The sequence below is a fragment of the Pseudorasbora parva genome, chromosome 1, assembly GCF_024679245.1.
Source record: "Pseudorasbora parva isolate DD20220531a chromosome 1, ASM2467924v1, whole genome shotgun sequence".
Taxonomy (NCBI): Eukaryota; Metazoa; Chordata; class Actinopteri; order Cypriniformes; family Gobionidae; genus Pseudorasbora; species Pseudorasbora parva.
Window position 1 is genome coordinate 9,887,733 of NC_090172.1, and position 19,510 is coordinate 9,907,242.

Below are 19,510 nucleotides of genomic sequence, written 5' to 3' on the forward strand. Positions count from 1 at the left end.
GGTAATCCAAAGTCGTAGTCCATAGAACAGGCAAAAGGTCATAACAGGAAATCAGTCCAAAAGGCAAACAATACAGAAGGAACAGGCAAAAGGGTAATCCACGGAGAAGACAAGAAATCAAAGACCAAGATACATGAAAACAGAGAAACGCTCAGAAATGCAGTTTTGACACTAAACAAGACGTTGCAATGAATGACAGAGATAACCAGGCATATATAGGCAGAGGTAATGAGGTGATGAGACACAGGTGTAAACAGTAAGTGCTAATGAGTCCGGGGAAAGGATTATGGGTAATGTAGTTTGTGTTGGAGTGACAGTCCGTGGTGGAGTGCCCTCTGGTGGTGATCACGGGCACTCACACTGGTGGATTGTGACAATTACACTGTACATTTTTTTTTTTTTTGTTGTTGGTTTAACTTAAAAAAGTAAGTAAGCTGGTTGCCTTAAAATTTTGAGTTTATTGAAATTAAAAATTTGAGTTGATACAATGAATGGAATTTGTTTAATAAATATAAACTCAAAATATTATTTTATCTGAAACACATAAAAAATGTGATAAATCATGAAAATAGCACTATTTGGCATGTTTCACTGCGTCATCAGAAATAAAACACAATTACCCAATCTGCTTACAAAATCTTTTAATAAAGGTTGTTGAATCTCAAAACATGTTCATTGCATTAACTCAAAATTTTAATTTCAATGAACTCAAAATTTTAAGGCAACCAGGTAACTTTTTTTCAAAATTATTTTTTACAGTGTAGCTAATGTGGTCGCGATTTCCTCAGCTCTCATCACGAGAGCTCATCGGCTCATTTATGACATTAAATGTAATCTGACTCCTAATCTGAGTTAGTGCTGTGAGACTCACGCGGCAACTCGATCGTTATATTGAACAGACACGTTCAGTATTTAATTGTAGTGTCTGTTCTCTGACTCTGTCACTGTAATCCAGTAGCTGTGGCTTTGGGAATGGCCTCACAGGCACCGAAGCATTCTGGGAATTGAAGTCTTTTCTCAGTCTAGAAGGCACCAAATTCAAAAATAATTTCACATTTCTACTGAAATTAATGACCCAGTTTAAAAACAGATTCATTTTCCAGCGCTGAAGTACCCCTTTAACACAATGGCTTACTTAACAATGAGTTAATAGTCATGTGCCTCAACTAGTAATGTCATGACAGAATGATACCTTTGCAAATCAATAGCTAATGATTATTTAAAGCAGACAACTGTAAGTTAAAATGCATGGCTTTAACCCGTTGTGGTAATTTAAGGAAGTGTATGTAAGATTGTGGCCAAAACTGGTACAGCAGTTATCCCCTCTCCCCCTCCCCCTTGAATCGAGGTTGCCAGATAGGCTGCAGGATCAGCAGGAACGTTTGTAGATCTGCAGCTGTGGTAACTAGAGCAGATCTGGCAACCCTGATACCCAAACACTACTGACTTCGTGATTGGTCGATAGGTGGAGGGCGGAGCTTCAGGCCAAAACACAACATGTCAACATCAACATCAGCTGAGGGCTGAACAACAACTTTTAAATGACAATATCCTGGCCGGACTATTGTTGTCTGTGATATTAGTATTTGAAATTAACATGATTTCTTAATGTCTAGTGACAGATCAGGGCCATTTTATGATTAATTGAAATACATTTCAAACATACAGTTCCTTTAACGCATTAATTTACATTATTAGTTAATATAATATTTTTTTAGGGAATTAATACACGACATCCTATTGAATTAATAACAATTAATTTTTTATTCAATCTATTAATAATATAGAAAGTTTATTAGTTGATGATGCAGCAATCATTAATAAATGGTTTAGTTCTTCATGAGTCATACATTAACACATGATTATCGGTGCATTAGTTAAGCATGAATTAATGCATATTAGTGCAACATTATTGTAAAGTTTTACCTTGCTATTTGCACTTGGGGGGATAATTATGGGATACATTGTAATTTTGGGTGAACTATCTCTTTTAGTATTTTCTATATGGATTGGGTGTGGTTGTAAACTGGATGTGGTTACATCTTTTCCACTGGTCATCATGGCTTGCAACATGTTAATTTGACCCTCGGTAACATGTTTGACTGCGTTACTCTGTGTGAATATAGAGAGTCGTGTGTAGCGCCACCGTCTGCTCCTTTAGTGACAGCTGCTCTCGCGGCGGGGGCTGGGAGTCGTGTTTGTTCTGTTTGCCCTGTTTATAAGTGTAAACACCAGAAGGGCCAAGACTGAAGGAGCCAGAAACACGTCGCATTCACTCCCCTGCAGACAACTAGAAAAGCAAAATCAATTAGCAAACACAGTGAGAGAACAGCCCGTGTCCCCTGACAACCCTGAGAGAGGATCCTTCTGCAATGTATGACGACACACACACACACACACACACACACACACACACACACACACACACACACACACACACACACACACACACACACACACACACACACACACACACACACACACCCACGCACACTGTTCTGTTCTGGAGTGGACAGTCACTGGAGACGGACTTCATAATCAAAGAAATGTCCAGCGCTTGATGGGTTTGGCGTCTGGATGAAGAGGACTGTGTCCTCTTAGTGCACTTCAAAAGCACAAGTATATTCCCCCTAATGTATCGGGATGGTGCTGAAGGTTTTTGTCAGAGCGGCGCTGGTTAAATTGAAGCTCTTGTGATTGCGGACCGACAGGCTGCTAAATTAATGGCAAGCATTAGAGTGGGGCTGGAGTGGCTGTAAAGCCGTCTGTTCAGTGTTCCTGAAAGCAAGCCGGCACAATCATCAAAGCCCTTTGGATGCACACTTACACCGGGACAGTGAGGACTATCTGAAATACTCCTCACAAGTGGACACACACATACACACTCGTCACACGCACTTCATGCTCATCATGAGTCACTTTCATAGAGGAGCAGACAAACACGCACACACACGCCCTTCTGAAACTCATAATACCCTGAAATATTACAACTTTGGTATGGAAAATGTCACAGGGGAAGGCTGCCATATTATTGCAAACAAATAGGAGAAATAAAATGTAAAATTAAAGGCTGAAAAAGATAATAAAGCCAGATGAGAGAATATTTCATATTCTCTTTCATAAAGCCTGGTCTCAAAGAATTGGCATGCTTTTACATATAATTATGTAACAAGACTTCAGAGGCATAATGGAAGTTAATTTAATGTTGCTCAACTAGGCTTTTATTACTTTTTTAAATATTACTTTTTTATTGTTAAGCTTGTGCAATGCTTGTTTCTGGTGCTCTATTTAGATTGGTCAAGCAGTGATCCAGGAGTGACATATGTTGCATTCACGCCATGTCGTGCCGTAACTAAAGCTCTGTATGATTTCAAATCATTCTCGCTGTACTTTGATGTCACACACACCAGACACGATTGATCTGCACAGCACCCCTACATGTCAAACACACTTTAAATCTGCAGTGGTCAGTAGGGCTGTCAAAAGTGCTCAAAAATAACGTTCAAATATTAACAATTTTCAACTATTCGAACATCTGGTACATATTGAGCTCTCCGAGCGAGCTGTGCTGTGTTAAACATGGAAATTTTCCTTGACATGAAACGGTAAACAATCATACCAGTAGGCTATACTTCAGTGTTTCTGTTTAACGTTAAATAAAATGAGGCATGGTGTGATAACTGATTCTTACATAGCTTGCATGCAACTTTATCTCGCGGCTCAACATTTTTACCTCCTACCGACCAAAAACCAAAGTACTTCCAGACATGGCTTTTTAGATTTTGGAGGAGTAAAATCTCTTTCTCTGCCGCGGTCGAGTTGGCTCTGCATGTTCTGCCATCTTCCATGCAAGACGTGTCAACTTTCAGCAGTGACTCCTGTGACCTGTCCCTGAACCCTCATGCACGCGCCTACTCGCAAAGCCGACAGCCACGCCTCTACTACCACGGGCATTTTTTTTTTATCACTTTTTAAAATATTTTTAATTTGAATATTAATTTTCACCTTCGAAATTCTTTTTTTAAAAACTATTTGAATATATATTCCAATTTAGAATATTCGACGGTCAGGTGGTACAACAGCCATGTGGCACAAGTTGACAACCCAGTGTTTGGGTGGTTTTTGTAACCCAGATCCTGGTTCAGATGTGACAACCCAGTGTTTGGGTGGTTTTTGTTACCCAGATCCTGGTTCAGATGTGACAACCCAGTGTTTGGGTGGTTTTTGCATCACTCAGATCCTGGTTCAGACGTGACAACCCAGTGTTTGGGTGGTTTTTGCGTCACCCAGATCCTGGTTCAAACGTGACAACCCAGTGTTTGGATGGTTTTTGTTACCCAGATTCTGGTTCAGATGTGACAACCCAGTGTTTGGGTGGTTTTTGCGTCACCCAGATCCTGGTTCAGATGTGACAACCCAGTGTTTGGATGGTTTTTGTTACCCAGATCCTGGTTCAGATGTGACAACCCAGTGTTTGGGTGGTTTTTGCATCACTCAGATCCTGGTTCAGATGTGACAACCCAGTGTTTGGGTGGTTTTTGTTACCCAGATCCTGGTTCAGATGTGACAACCCAGTGTTTGGGTGGTTTTTGTTACCCAGATCCTGGTTCAGATGTGACAACCCAGTGTTTGGGTGGTTTTTGCATCACTCAGATCCTGGTTCAGATGTGACAACCCAGTGTTTGGGTGGTTTTTGTTACCCAGATCCTGGTTCAGATGTGACAACCCAGTGTTTGGGTGGTTTTTGTTACCCAGATCCTGGTTCAGACGTGACAACCCAGTGTTTGGGTAGTTTTTGTTACCCAGATTCTGGTTCAGATGTGACAACCCAGTGTTTGGGTGGTTTTTGCGTCACCCAGATCCTGGTTCAGATGTGACAACCCAGTGTTTGGATGGTTTTTGTTACCCAGATCCTGGTTCAGATGTGACAACCCAGTGTTTGGGTGGTTTTTGCATCACTCAGATCCTGGTTCAGATGTGACAACCCAGTGTTTGGGTGGTTTTTGTTACCCAGATCCTGGTTCAGATGTGACAACCCAGTGTTTGGGTGGTTTTTGTTACCCAGATCCTGGTTCAGATGTGACAACCCAGTGTTTGGGTGGTTTTTGCATCACTCAGATCCTGGTTCAGATGTGACAACCCAGTGTTTGGGTGGTTTTTGTTACCCAGATCCTGGTTCAGATGTGACAACCCAGTGTTTGGGTGGTTTTTGTTACCCAGATCCTGGTTCAGATGTGACAACCCAGTGTTTGGGTGGTTTTTGCATCACTCAGATCCTGGTTCAGACGTGACAACCCAGTGTTTGGGTGGGTTTTGTTACCCAGATCCTGGTTCAGATGTGACAACCCAGTGTTTGGGTGGTTTTTGCATCACTCAGATCCTGGTTCAGACGTGACAACCCAGTGTTTGGGTGGTTTTTGATACCCAGATCCTGGTTCAGATGTGACAACCCAGTGTTTGGGTGGTTTTTGCATCACTCAGATCCTGGTTCAGATGTGACAACCCAGTGTTTGGGTGGTTTTTGTTACCCAGATCCTGGTTCAGATGTGACAACCCAGTGTTTGGGTGGTTTTTGTTACCCAGATCCTGGTTCAGATGTGACAACCCAGTGTTTGGGTGGTTTTTGCATCACTCAGATCCTGGTTCAGACGTGACAACCCAGTGTTTGGGTGGTTTTTGCGTCACCCAGATCCTGGTTCAGACGTGACAACCCAGTGTTTGGGTGTTTTTTGTTACCCAGATCCTGGTTCAGATGTGACAACCCAGTGTTTGGGTGGTTTTTGCATCACCCATATCCTGGTTCAGATGTGACAACCCAGTGTTTGGGTGGTTTTTGCATCACTCAGATCCTGGTTCAGACGTGACAACCCTGTGTTTGGGTAGTTTTGCGTAACCCAGATCCTGGTTCAGACGTGACAACCCTGTGTTTGGGTAGTTTTGCGTAACCCAGATCCTGGTTCAGACGTGACAACCCAGTGTTTGTGTAGTTTTTGCGACACTCAGTTCTTGTTTCAGTTTTTGCGTCACTCAGATACTGCTTCAAACGTAACAACCCAATGTTTGGGTAGTTTTTGTGTTACCCAGATCCTAGTTCAGACGTACCAACGCAGTGTTTGGGTAGTTTTTGTGTTACCCAGATCCTAGTTCAGACGTACCAACGCAGTGTTTGGGTAGTTTTTGCGTCACCTAGGTTCTGGTTCAGACGTAACAAACCTGTGTTTGGGTAGGTTTTGCATCACACAGATCCTGGTTCAGACATGACAACCCAGTGTTTGGGTAGTTTTTATTTACCCAGCTCCTGGTTTAGACGTAAAAACCCAGTCTTTGAGTAGTTTTTGAGGCACCCAGCTCCTGGTTCAGAGGGTTCAGAATTGATTGTACAGAATTATTTTTTTCACCAGCGAGTGTGGAGAGAGTGATGAGGTTTTATTATATTATCTGCAAGCACAGTTTTTTTTTTTTTTTTAATACACGTCTAAATGTTAAAGTACACTACAAGGACACATTCAATACAATTAAGTGCACTTCTTTTTCTCAAGGGCATCATTTTTTTATTTCATGTTGATCGTTTGTAAATGCACCTCTTTGTGGTATATAGTCTCTTCAGATGCACCTCCTTTGCAATGTATAGACAATGCTACAAGCAAGGTACCTTTAGTGTTTAGCTGTTAGTGTAATAAATCATACAGCATACTCCTCTAGCGTTCAAATGCCTCCACAATAACAAGCCACACACAGTTCAAATAAACTTAGTCCAAACACACTGCTGAGCTCCCAGTGTGAAAACTTGGGTTCCTCTGATTTCTGCTTACAATGCACAAAACTGTCTCCTTCATGATATATTGCCCACTAGAAGGACCACGGCTGCCCATTCATTTTATTCCCAACCTGTTCCACAAAGCATCCATAAAATATAGGTTGGGAATGAGACACTAAATATAACTTTCTCTATAGTTATAGCTGTTGCAACGTTACCAACTACACTTCAACCTTCAGATCCCAACGCTGGTAAGGACTTGCTTATCTACATACATCCATCTTTGGTCAAGATCTTGTATTGCAAATGCAAAAATCAGGTGCCCTGAACTGTAAACCTAAATATGTTTGCAAAAATAGCTAATTCAATGCTACCTTGCTAATTGGCTATACAATGTTTTGATAGCATTAGAATAGCAATATAATACATTTAACATACTGTATCTGTTCTTAAACTTAGCTCATGCTCCATTCGTCAGCATGATGGTAACCCCACAAAAACCAACATAACAGAAACTCTTTTAAACGTAACACTACTAAATATCCACTAGGGCTACACGATTAAGATTAATCGAAACCGAAACGCAATCGAAGTTTTTGATTAAGAAAGCGCAAAGGCTGCGATTTTAATTGTTAGTGAAGAGCGGCTCTGCCACATATGAAAGCACTGCGAGTTTGAGTCGCTTATAATGTGCGTTTGAAAAAACGAATAAACAAGACAACATTTAATAACATGTTTTAACTCACTCATATCGTCAGTCGAGTGTTTGATATTGCCTTTTTGTGAGCTTCTCTTATCACAGAATGAGGCAGACAGATACAGTGATGAAGTCTATGTCGATTAGCACTGCATTATAATATACTTTATTATTATGAAAATACCAGCGAAGGCTTGAAGAACTCAAATACATCATGCATTGTCGTAGTCATGTGTTTATTGTCATGTTTAATCAAAGCATTCTTATCTTATTTTAATTCAGCTACACAGCGCTAGCTTCACATTAGGGATTTCCTGAAAACGTCAATATATTTTGTCTCTCTGAGGTAAATGTAGCCTTTCTGCTCGAGGGCGCCCTCTGGCCACTAGTATTAATGTGCCCAGCAGTGCTCACTCCATCCTATTGTAGGTAAAAAAATAGGACATAATACTTCTCTACATAAATTAATATGACAATCCATATGTTTTTCTCCAGTGTACAGGAGGTTTCTCCCTTTTGCATTTGTCCCTTTTGATTTTGCATACCTTTTCACTTAAAAAAAATACGAAATCATTTGTATAATTTGTATAGTAATAATAATAAGATAATATTTTATATTATAAATAAAATCCTGACTTTTTTTCAAAATAAGTTATCTGTCATTATATCATCCGTTATTATATTGTTATTGTGATAGTAATATTTCTTATATATATATATATATATATATATATATATATATATATATATATATATATATATATATATATATATGCAATAATGATAATCATGATTATTATTAGTCAAAATATATAAGCACAAAATGTTATATTATATACACAGACACACACAGACAGACAGACAGACAGACAGACAGACAGACACACACACACACACACACACACACACACACACACACACACACACACACACACACACACACACACACACACACACACTTTTTATTTATAAAAATCGCAAATCACAGTTTTAACATGAATAATTGCAATTCGATATTTTCCCCCAAAACGTGCAGCCCTAATCAACATCTTATAACATTAATCTTGCTCGCACGCACGCACGCACGCACGCACGCACGCACGCACGCACGCACACAAATAAATAAAATAAAAAATAAATTATATCACACTTATTTTTAGCATTTACTCTCCCGTTTGAGTGTCATGGTAAAGCATGCTGGGAAATAGAAATCCCAACACAGTTTTAGTTAAATTTAAGTTCAGATTACTCAAAATGTGTCAGTTTTGTGAACTCAAAAGAAAAAGAAAGTTCTAATTACTCATAAAAGTTAATTTGATAAATTTATTTCTTTGATTTGAGTTGGATTTACTGAGCGTTATGAGTTTACAGTGTGTAAAGTCTACTCCAGAACAACCCAAAGATTCAAAACAATTATTTTATATGAATTTACGTGTCTGAATGCCAGTGCCATATGGTGTGTCGATGTGTCTTGGTTTAGAGACAATCATGCAATTATATTTTCCTCTGTGACGTCACAGATCCCACAATATAAAAAAAGGCCATTTTTGGAGCTTGTTTAAGTAAACATTTTGTTTATAATGAGGACGTTTTGAGCCATGGCACTTGCAAAATGTTTTAATAGGAAAATTAACTCTTATATGTCAAAAGACCAATCAAATTAGATTTTTCATGTCATGAAAAAACACTTCATGCCAAAAATGTAAATGGTGGCATAATACTCTAGTGTTTAATGGGAATATCGATTCTGGTAATAATGTGTCAATTCATAAAATGTAATTAAAATAAGAAATGAATTAAAATTAAATACATAAAATGATCCCATGATGGAAATCCCTGAAAGTTTAATATATGAAGTGCCAGACCGACCCAAAGGTTCTATATATAACCTTTTCTTTTAAGAGCGATACATTATCCTTGGCGAAAATGTACATTTAAAGTAAAAAAAAACAAAAAAACACTACTACTGAATGAGTGTCAGTTGTGATTGTGCAAAACAATCGGTACATTTTCATCATGTACCCCACACAACAACATAAAACTGTCATGCTGATGTGTTCTCTCTCTGTGATGATGAAATGTTATGATACAGTTGTGCAGAGACTACACGTTTCCGGTACACATAAACCAGGACCGCTCTAAGGCACACATGCAGTTTCAGGTTAGAGATATCAAACAAAACGAAAGATCTGCTCCAATAACAGACATGCAGTAAATAAGGTAATCAGGACAGTGTACATTTTAGAAACTTGCAGTATGCAAATGTATGAACGACTAACCTTAATCATTACAGGCATGAACCAGATTTAACAGCTGCAGATAAGAGATAGCAAACAGGACGAATGATTAGAGGGCCTCAGATACGCCAGTTCTGGTGGAAACAATAAAAGATCCTTCAAGATCTTTTGGGGGGTAAAAGCACAATCCTAAACTTCAGTGCATGAAGGAGTGTGTGATGCCAGATTTATGAGGATTATGTGGAAGGTGAATGAGATTTAATTTCACAGCCTGGTAGATATTCCATAAAGAGTTCCTATAAAATCAAGCACCACATCACTAATGATCCATTCACTAAGTTAATACTGGGAAACGTTTGTCCCCTTCAGATATTACATTTTGAAAGTGCCTATATTGAAAAACAAAAGAATCTCTATAATTTTTTTTCTCTGTAAAAGTCACAATTTTAAGTCATTCTACTTCATTACTTCAAAATGGCATGTTTAATCCAACATGTAACTTGTTTCTACGTAATTATTTATGAAATATACTAGCCATTCTCGAGTGAAAATTCAGTAATGTAAAAATAAAGATAAACCTTCATTCAGTAAGTTCTTTAATATTTTCTCTTTCTGTTTATTCTGTACTTCTTTGTAAAAGCCCCTTGTATAGCGCTTCTGAGAAACCCTCCATTTGGAGGCCTTTGGCCACATAACAAAGACGCATAAAACCATGAATCATCAGTGTGGCAGTGTACTCTTTCCTCAAGGCAAAAGACAAAAAAACACCCACTAGAGGAAGAACATGTAGGCTATCTTATATTTTCAAAACAGATATTTGAAAATATTATTTAAATGAATACATTTGTCCTATACAGCTCTGGAAAAAAGTGAGAGACCACTTAACATTAATTTCTTTCAGAGCTAGTCAAACACATTGAGGGTTGAGGTTGAGCACTGGTGAAAAGGCTCAGATTTTGCATTTTATAATTTAAAGGGATAGTTCACCCAAGAATGAAATTTAATTTATCTAGCTTCCACCAGAATGCCTTCCATATTGAACTTATGGAAAAAAGTTTAACTGGCACAACGATGACATCAGACGTAGCGAAAGCATTTTGAACTGTGAGAGGCGTTACATGTAAGCTGACTACGGAAGAGCTAGATATTTTACGTTATAAAGTTTTAAATATGGATATTTTTCTTACACAAACCCATCGATTCACTTCAGAAGCCCTTTATTCACCTCCTGGAGCTGTGTGGAGTACTTTTATAATGGATGGATGCAGTTTTAATGCTTCTAATTTTGGGCTGCCAATCACTGCTATTGTTTTGATTAGCCTGGACTTTTTTTAATATAACTCCGACTGTATTCGTCCAAAAGAAGGATGTCACATACAGCACGGCTTGAGGGTGAGTAAATTATAGGGCATTTTTTATTTTTTGGGTGAACTATCCCTTTAATACAATTGTTTAAAAATAAAAGGTAACACTTTACAGTAAGGCTGCAATTGTACTTGAGCATGCTTCCATTTCAACATGGATGGCATTTGATGGAAAAATTAAATATAAGATTAATAAAGAGGGCCAAATCGCAGAAACTGACTGCTCATTTTAATATCAGTGTCATGAAAGATACCTGTCTAGATGTAGCCAATTCTATAAACCCATGTAAAGTGTAGGGTTTTACTAATAAAAAATTAAAGTTCAGTCATTACTTTATCCCTTAATCCTACCCAATAACTACATTTAACTACCACCTTTCTAACTATTAATAAGCAGTAATTAGAAGTTTACTCAGGCAAAAGTCATAGTTAAAAGAGAATATGTTCCCCATACAAAAGTGCTACCAAAAACATATACCTCATCATGATGCACACAAACACAGCAGAAGGGAGATGTTGGTCCAGTCCAAATCAGTATATGAAATTGTAACTCAAACCTTAGAAAAGTAGTATCGCGCAAATAGGGCTTATAGATAAAATCAAAATCAAAATCTGTTAATATTCTTTAATAGACCTGAGATGACCTGAACTAACAAAGAACAGTTGTATTTTTATTAGATTCATAAATACCACACCAAATATATTGTTCCATGCTAGTAAATGAATGTTTTATCTTACATGAACCAATGGGAACTTATTGCAAAGTGTCACCGAATGAATACATTGAATAATAAAACAGTTAATTGAAAAACTGACCTGGCAATGTCTAATTATTTGGTAGTAATTGAACGGCAGCATCACTCAAGCTGATGTTCTCCATCTTGAGCTTCAATGGAAGTCATATTCAAAATCTTGAAACTTTCTCTTTATTTCTTAAACTATATTTCGAATGCTCAGACTTTTGAACCCCACTCTCTCCATCTAATTTAACCAGCACAGAGAGCATGTGTTGCAAAACTACAGGCAATTCTGACTCAGTGTCACACAATGAAAGTGCTCTTTAATGCCTACCTGTTCTTTTTCTTCTTTGTTTGGTCTGAAGTGAAAATACCACCATCAAAGCGCCCATGTTGCCCTCTCGCCCTCTATCTCAGCGCTTCAGAAATCCTGTCGTGGATGCTCCTCTTCAGAGTTCTCCTGGAACAACTGTGGCTCCGCTCAAGTGCAGTTTGAGTCCTGCTTTTTAATTGAGTCGTGGACGGGGAGATCTCCAAGATGTCTCCAGCAGCCTCACCAGTTTCAGATGAGCCGGTGGAGATTTTGAGTCTTTCAACCAATGCCTCCAAGCTGCTCCACTTTGGCACAGTTGAACAGCAGTTTAATTAAGCTCCCTGCGCTTTCAGCGAGTTCTCTTCGTTTGCTCCGCTGCCGTGCCCCCACTCTTTCAACAGACCCTTCTTCGCAGGAAACGAGGAAGAGGCGGGAGGGGAGCAGCAGAAGGAGGAGGAGGAGGAGGAGGAGGGGAAAAGGGCACAGTGTGAACTGAGCACTAGCTGTTGCTGCCCGAGAACGACTGAGCTTTGCCGTCGACTATGAGTTCTGTTCGCAGGCTGTTTTACTTCAAGTGCACCAATCATGCTGGAGCAAGTGAAGCCGGCGCTCATTAAAACGACAGAGACTAATGCATAACAATACGTCTTCTCAACAGCACATTCCCTTCGGTCGAACTCATATTTCTCCTCTGAGAAATGAATCCAGACCAGAAACTGGTGGGCTGCTGCTAAACTGAAGTGACTTCTCCAAAACACACATTATTAATCATGTTTTTTGGGAGATTTTAGTACGTAAACAACAATTTGAAGGTGTATTGGAGTGGTAATTGCTATCTTGCAATCACAAGAGGTGTAATTTAAGAGTAGTGCGCATCGGAGAGTGCACTTAATCATGAATCCGGGAAGAGGCAGTGTCACATGGGGTTTTCTCAGAAAGTAACACCGTGTGAAGTAAACACCGACTTCCATGGAAACTCAAACCGGGGGCTGGAGAACAGAAAGCGTCAAGAAAATACATCTAGTACATTGTTTAGCATGAGAGTGCCTGTTTTTTTGGCCGCTTTATGGCTAGTCTCTCTTCTTAAAGCTGCTGATTAGCAAAAGTAGGCTGAAATGATTGCCCATGAATGTGTGGGTGTGCTAATTGCAAACCTTATGAGCCTTTGCTTTGAGACACGGTTCAAGCCGTTTCCTACTCATTCTTACGTTTGACAGATGACGGCTAATTTCTGACAAAAGGAAATCTGCTACATGCATTTGAACGACTCAAACGTTATTCTTTTTTTTCTTTTTTCCATAGCCTAAACTACTTTGACAGTCTCTCAACTGTGTGTTCTCAAATGGTTTTGCTTTGAGATCCAGATTTAGGACTGAGATTTTACAGTGGACATCAAGTAGTTACCAAAACAGTACAGAAATTGTTTAATCACACAAAAGAAAAAAAGATGATTTAAATGATCATGGTTTGTATAAAACCATATCCTCCAAGTCATTTTTGTTTAATGTAACCTGGTTTTGATGATGTAAGGAAGATTTGTTTGTCAGGAATATATTACATTTGAAAACATATGAGATTAACAGATTGCAATTTTCTTGGCCAATTCATGTGTGTACTGCCAATAACATTTTCTGTGATTCGATTTTCTATAAGAACTATAACAGCATATACAAACATGTTTATGTAAATGTTTAATAAAAAAAAAAAGTACAAAAAACCCTAATAAAATAAGAGCAAATAAAATATGTCAAACAACAGAACAAATCAATTGAATAGAATTAAGAGATATATGAAATAAACATGCTTTTAAGTTTTTTTTTAGTTGTGTCTAACAGTAGGTTATTTAGGTAAGAAATACTACGGAAATTAAAGTAATCCAATGTAAAAATAACACTGAATCGTCTACATTGAAATTTAAATTAAACACTGATAACTGCTTACAATTATTCATGAACAGAGATAGATTTTATTTGTTCTTTTGTTCTTTGATTAACATGACAGACATCGGGATGAGGCTGCTGTCACTTTAAGAGTATATGCATGGATCCAATACACTAATACACAACTTGCGCTTTCTTTCTCAACTCTTCTCTGAGTTTTTATCTCAGAATTCTGACTTTATATCTCGCAATTGTGAGAAAAAAAGTCAGAATTCTCCGATAAAAAGTCACTATAAAAAGTACTTTTACTAAGTACTATTTAATGGCGGAAACAGGCTTCCATAGCAATGCACACACGAGTGTGAAACCTATGGGAATTAGTACAATTCTGCACCATATAAGCACTATTTAACCAGAGCGAATGAGATGAGTGAGGGAGAGGAGGCGGGTGTGTATCACTTCGAGTCTGAGAGAGGAGAGCAGAATGTGCAGATGATAACAAAACGGAAAAGATGTGAGACTGACCAGCCAGTTACCCGTCCAGGGCCGATCATGCTGAAAATCTGCAAATGCACTAAAATATGTTTTTTTTCATCACCGTGCCCCTTAGAGGCTCTGTAATTATTAGATTAATCCTTATGGTAACACTACAATAAGGTTTTATCAGTTAAATACTTTAGTTAAAATGAACTAAGAATTAACAATATTTCTACAGTATTTATTAATCTTGATATTAATTTCAATATTTACTAATACATCATTATTAAAATCAAAAGTTATATTTGCTATTGCACTGTGAACTAACATGAACAAACAATGAGCTGGATTTTTATGAATTAACTTTAAAGGTGCACTATGTAGTATTTTTGCAGTAAAATATCCAAAAACCACTAGGCCGGTGTTATATATTTTGTTCAGTTGAGTTCTTACAATATCCAAAAGTTTCCAACTATTTGTAAATTGTGAGAAAATTGCTATTTTAACTAAGGACTGGGACGTTTCAGCATAGCGTCTAAGGAAGTCGCCTGTCAATTGTGTCATATCTGTGCTACCCTCGAGTTTTATTTGGCAGGTGCGCTTTCCTCTTAGCAGTGTGAACAAGTGAACGCACAGAGTAACGTCATAAAATCATTTTCAACACACTTAAATGTATCTAATATGATAAACAGAGCTGCGTTACCTCATAATCATAACCGGAAGAGCGGAAATACTGCAGGCGCCTGGCGACTGTGTCCCGTCCCGTCATAATAAAAGCCCCGGTGTTCGCAAGGCGGGTATTTGTGTAACAATCTCTCCGGCAGCCGTGCTCAGCTCCACAACACTCGGTCCTGCTCTGCTTCACTCTCCAGTAACATAATAACCACATGCATGAATGTGATTTCCGCCCAAGTCCTATTTTCCACCGACTGTGAGGTGAAGACCACATGTCCCAAGATGCTGTTCTCAAACTTTGCATCATCAAACTACGGATTTGTTTTGAATGGGCGACCTCTAGTGGAGGGAAAGTTGCATAGTGCACCTTTAACAATGTTAGTAAATACTGTAACAAATCTATTGATCATTGCTCTATTGCTAACGTCAAGTCAACTTTATTTATATAGCCCTTTTTACAATGCCGATTGTTTCAAAGCAGCTTCTCTGAATTTGATTTGGCTGTACAGTCACTGTGGAGAAAACGGTAATGACATCTATCTCATTTCAATTATCATATAGCGACAATGTGGGCAGATCAGTAATTTAATTGATATAGTTTATTGATCCATTGTGGAGCAACTATGCTCAAACCAGAGCTGTTCAGACCAATCAAATTGTCAGGGCGATTCAACTCAAATTGTCAGAGCTCGGATTCAACTCAGAGAACCGTCATCAAAGGCCAATTTTCTCAGCGTGTCAATGGCCCGTTTGATGAGCTCAGTGTGTGGAAATGATCTCAAGGTCTCTGCAAAACAGAATGATGGTACCTTTATCAATGATGGACAGATAACGTAACGTATCCACATAACTAAAGAGAGCGGATTGAATTTGTTCTAATACTAAAAGGAGAACATGTTTGCATATGCATTCACCTTCACTATGTCTCTCAAAAATAATGATTGTGTTGCTAAGTACTTCTGTTCGTTCATGACTCACCAGTAAAAAATAAAATCACTTATTGAACATATCGGATATCTATCAATATCTATCAAAATCGATAAAAGTGCCACAAAACTTTATATAAAGCTCCATCAGGAGTTTCTGTCAACATAACCAAGCACAATGAGCTACACCTGAAGGACCTCGAGAGTTCAGCTAACCTCTAAACACAGTTAGTCATACGCATACACAGCATCAAACGTTCTTTTCTTCCACCCACACCTCCGTTCATCCACGAACCCTGCGACCCTGTGCCAATTCAACTCAGAGAACCGTCATCAAAGGCCAATTTTCTCAGCGTGTCAATGGCCACTTTGATGAGCTCAGTGTGTGGAAATGATCTCAAGGTCTCTGCAAAACAGAATGATGGTACCTTCCCTGCTTTGATCTTACAGTACCCATATGTAGAGCATTGGTAGAGATTTATGAAAGATTTCAATAAAACTAAGTACACACAGGAATGTCTTCCTTTGATACAGAGGTGAAGGGAAGAGGGCTTGAAAAATGTTGGAAAAGCAAATATTGTGTAACCTTCATTCCACAGATTGAAAGCATTTAAAATAACTAGTCCAAAATGATGAAGCAATCACTAGCCATGTTTCTATCTACCTTTTATGTTTTATATACATGGTTATAGCATTAAAAAAATATTTAAAAAACCTGGATTCAAACGCCAACATATGACCCTGGACCACAAAACAGTCAGAAGTCACAATACAAAATCAAAAAACATTAGGATATTAAGTAAAGATCATGTTCCATGAAGATATTTTGTAGATTCCCTACCATATATATATATATATATATATATATATATATATATATATATATATATATATGTATACATACATACATACATACATACATATATATATATATATATATATATATATATATATATATATATATATATATATATATATATATATATATATATATATATATATATATATATATATATATATATATATATATATATATATATATATATACATACATACATACATAAATATATATATATATATATATATATATATATATATATATATATACATACATACATACATACATAAATATATATATATATATATATATATATATATATATATATATATATATATATATATATATATATATATATATATATATATATATATATATATATATATATATATATATATATATATATATATATATATATATAAAATATTATTAGTAGTAATAAGTGTGTGTTGCTAAGACATTCATTTGGACAATTTTTAAAGGTGGTTTTCTCAATATTTTGATTTTTTGCACCCTCAGATTTCAGATTTTCAAATAGTCGTATATCTGCCAAATATCGTCCTGTCCTTACAAACCATACATCAATAAAAAGCTAATTTATTACATTTATTATCCTCAATAAAAAAAATAAAAAAGACCCTTATTTTTTAATAATCCAGGGTCACAAATGCATTCAGTGAGTCAGATAATTTTTTAACAGATAAGAAAAAATGATCTAACTCAAGTGAGCACATTCAAAACACACTTTATACGATAGAAACACATTTACGAAATAAATCCCTCGATGTTCATCAAAACAACTCGCGTGACTTTGCCTCAACTGAGGATGCAATTGGATAACTGGACCAAAAAGCAAACCAATCGCACAGCAACATCTCAAGTGTTGTCATTCTGAAATGCCCGAGCCAAAGTCTGTCATCAAAATGATTCAGTTTAAGGACATCCCAGAAGTCTCTCACTTCCCCGATTGCAGGAACTTCCATTCTTATTACATATTTTGCACCAATTCCCCAGGAAGTGGAGATATTGCTCTCACATTGGATGGAAAACAATGGTTTGTTTGCAAATGTTTTGTGCGATATTCCAATTTTGCACATACAGTTAGTTAAATGTGCACATTTGGATGGAAAGAGCAACTAAGGCTTGCCAACTGAATTACCTGTGCTAGTGTTTCTATGAGGAGGCATCATTATCATCTTTGTGGTTGGGTTTTTTCCTCTTACTTCAAGTAAGAGATGGAAATAAACATGATTAAATAGCTAATCCTCAGTGTGCACAGAAATGAACATGTGATGGAGGTAGACAGATGTTTTTCAGAACCCTGGACAGCGGCACAGCAGTTACTGTACATGACCAGCAGACGGTCAACGTTGGTTAGCATGTCCAAAAGATATGCTTCTCTATGTACATTAGTCAAGATAGAGGCCATACTTCATTTTTCCTTAATTAAAACATGGTTGTGCACGATAATGTCTGGATATAGCAGACCTGACAGATGGATAAGTGATAACACAGTGCTTTACTTGAGAAAATTCCAGACACAGGCGAGTAATGAGAACACAGCGAGTATCAAGGCAGGTATAAAGTTTCATTTTCTGAGGGCTTGCAAGTGAAGATTGTGATCGTGACTTTAACAGGTGAGTAAATCCACACACACACATTTGTTTTTGTGACATATGGGGACATTTCATAGGCGTAATGGTTTTTATATTGTACAAACCGTAGTTTCATTTTCTTAGGGCTTGCAAGTAAAGATTTTGATCGTGACTTTAACAGGTGAGTAAATCCACACACACACACACACACACACACACACACACACACACACACCTTTTGCTGCTGTTTAACAGGCTGAATAGTAATCAAAGTCTTTGTCTTACAGGTCTTGAGGAAACACTGTAGGAGCGCTGGAGAAGAGGAACAGACGCAGGAGTACGAGACAGGGATTTGGGAATCGCATGAGGTATATCCGTAGTCCTATAGTCGTAGACCAGACAATGAGTGTGTTTGAGGTGTGTGCTTATATGCCAGAGGTGATGAGTGTGCTGATGAGGAACAGGAGGGATGCTGGGAAATGTAGTGTGCTATGGTGACTGGGCTGGTGATGTGAGTTTGTGACAGTTCATGTACCGTTTGTGAAGCGAGAAGACCTGGGGTGTTGTGACCAATGTGTTTGCCATGTTGCTATGTTTCCCAGACTTTTAACTTCTTAAAAGTACAAATATTCCCTTTGGCTGTATGTTTGTAATGGTTCATTTGAATTCTTAACTTTCTTAAGGGGGACTTATTTAAAAAAAAAAATTACGTGGGGTTTGAACATAAATGTGTGTCGGCAGTGTGGTTCCACAACTCTGGAATCCTCTCCGTCTTACTTTGCGTGACACTGCTACTATATCCTCATTCAAATCTCAACTAAAAGCAAATCTTTTTTTTATACTATACTCCTCTGTATAGTGTTCTGCTGTTTTTTGTTTGTTTAGTTTTTTCTCACTGTGTACTTGTGTGTATGTGTATATCTATGTTCTATATTGATTCTGTGTATATGTTATTTTGTTGTACAGCGACCTTGAGCTTGGGAAAGGCGCCATATAAATAAAACACATAAAAAT

At 37.6% G+C, this 19,510-nt stretch overlaps 1 protein-coding gene across 7 annotated transcripts in view; it reads right to left on the bottom strand.

The window, feature by feature from the left end:
• The window catches only part of kcnip4a (potassium voltage-gated channel interacting protein 4a), a 364,749-nt gene that overhangs the window by 128,617 nt on the left and 216,622 nt on the right, over nucleotides 1–19,510 (bottom strand). Inside the window, exon 1 of one of the 7 annotated variants that reach the window (XM_067420352.1) lies at nucleotides 12,127–12,628. The exons of the other annotated variants lie outside the window; for them this stretch is intronic. Coding sequence (XP_067276453.1) covers nucleotides 12,127–12,184 — 58 coding nt within the window. The 5' untranslated portion in view covers nucleotides 12,185–12,628. Of the gene's footprint in view, nucleotides 1–12,126; nucleotides 12,629–19,510 lie in introns of those variants that run through there. 7 annotated transcript variants of the gene reach the window in all.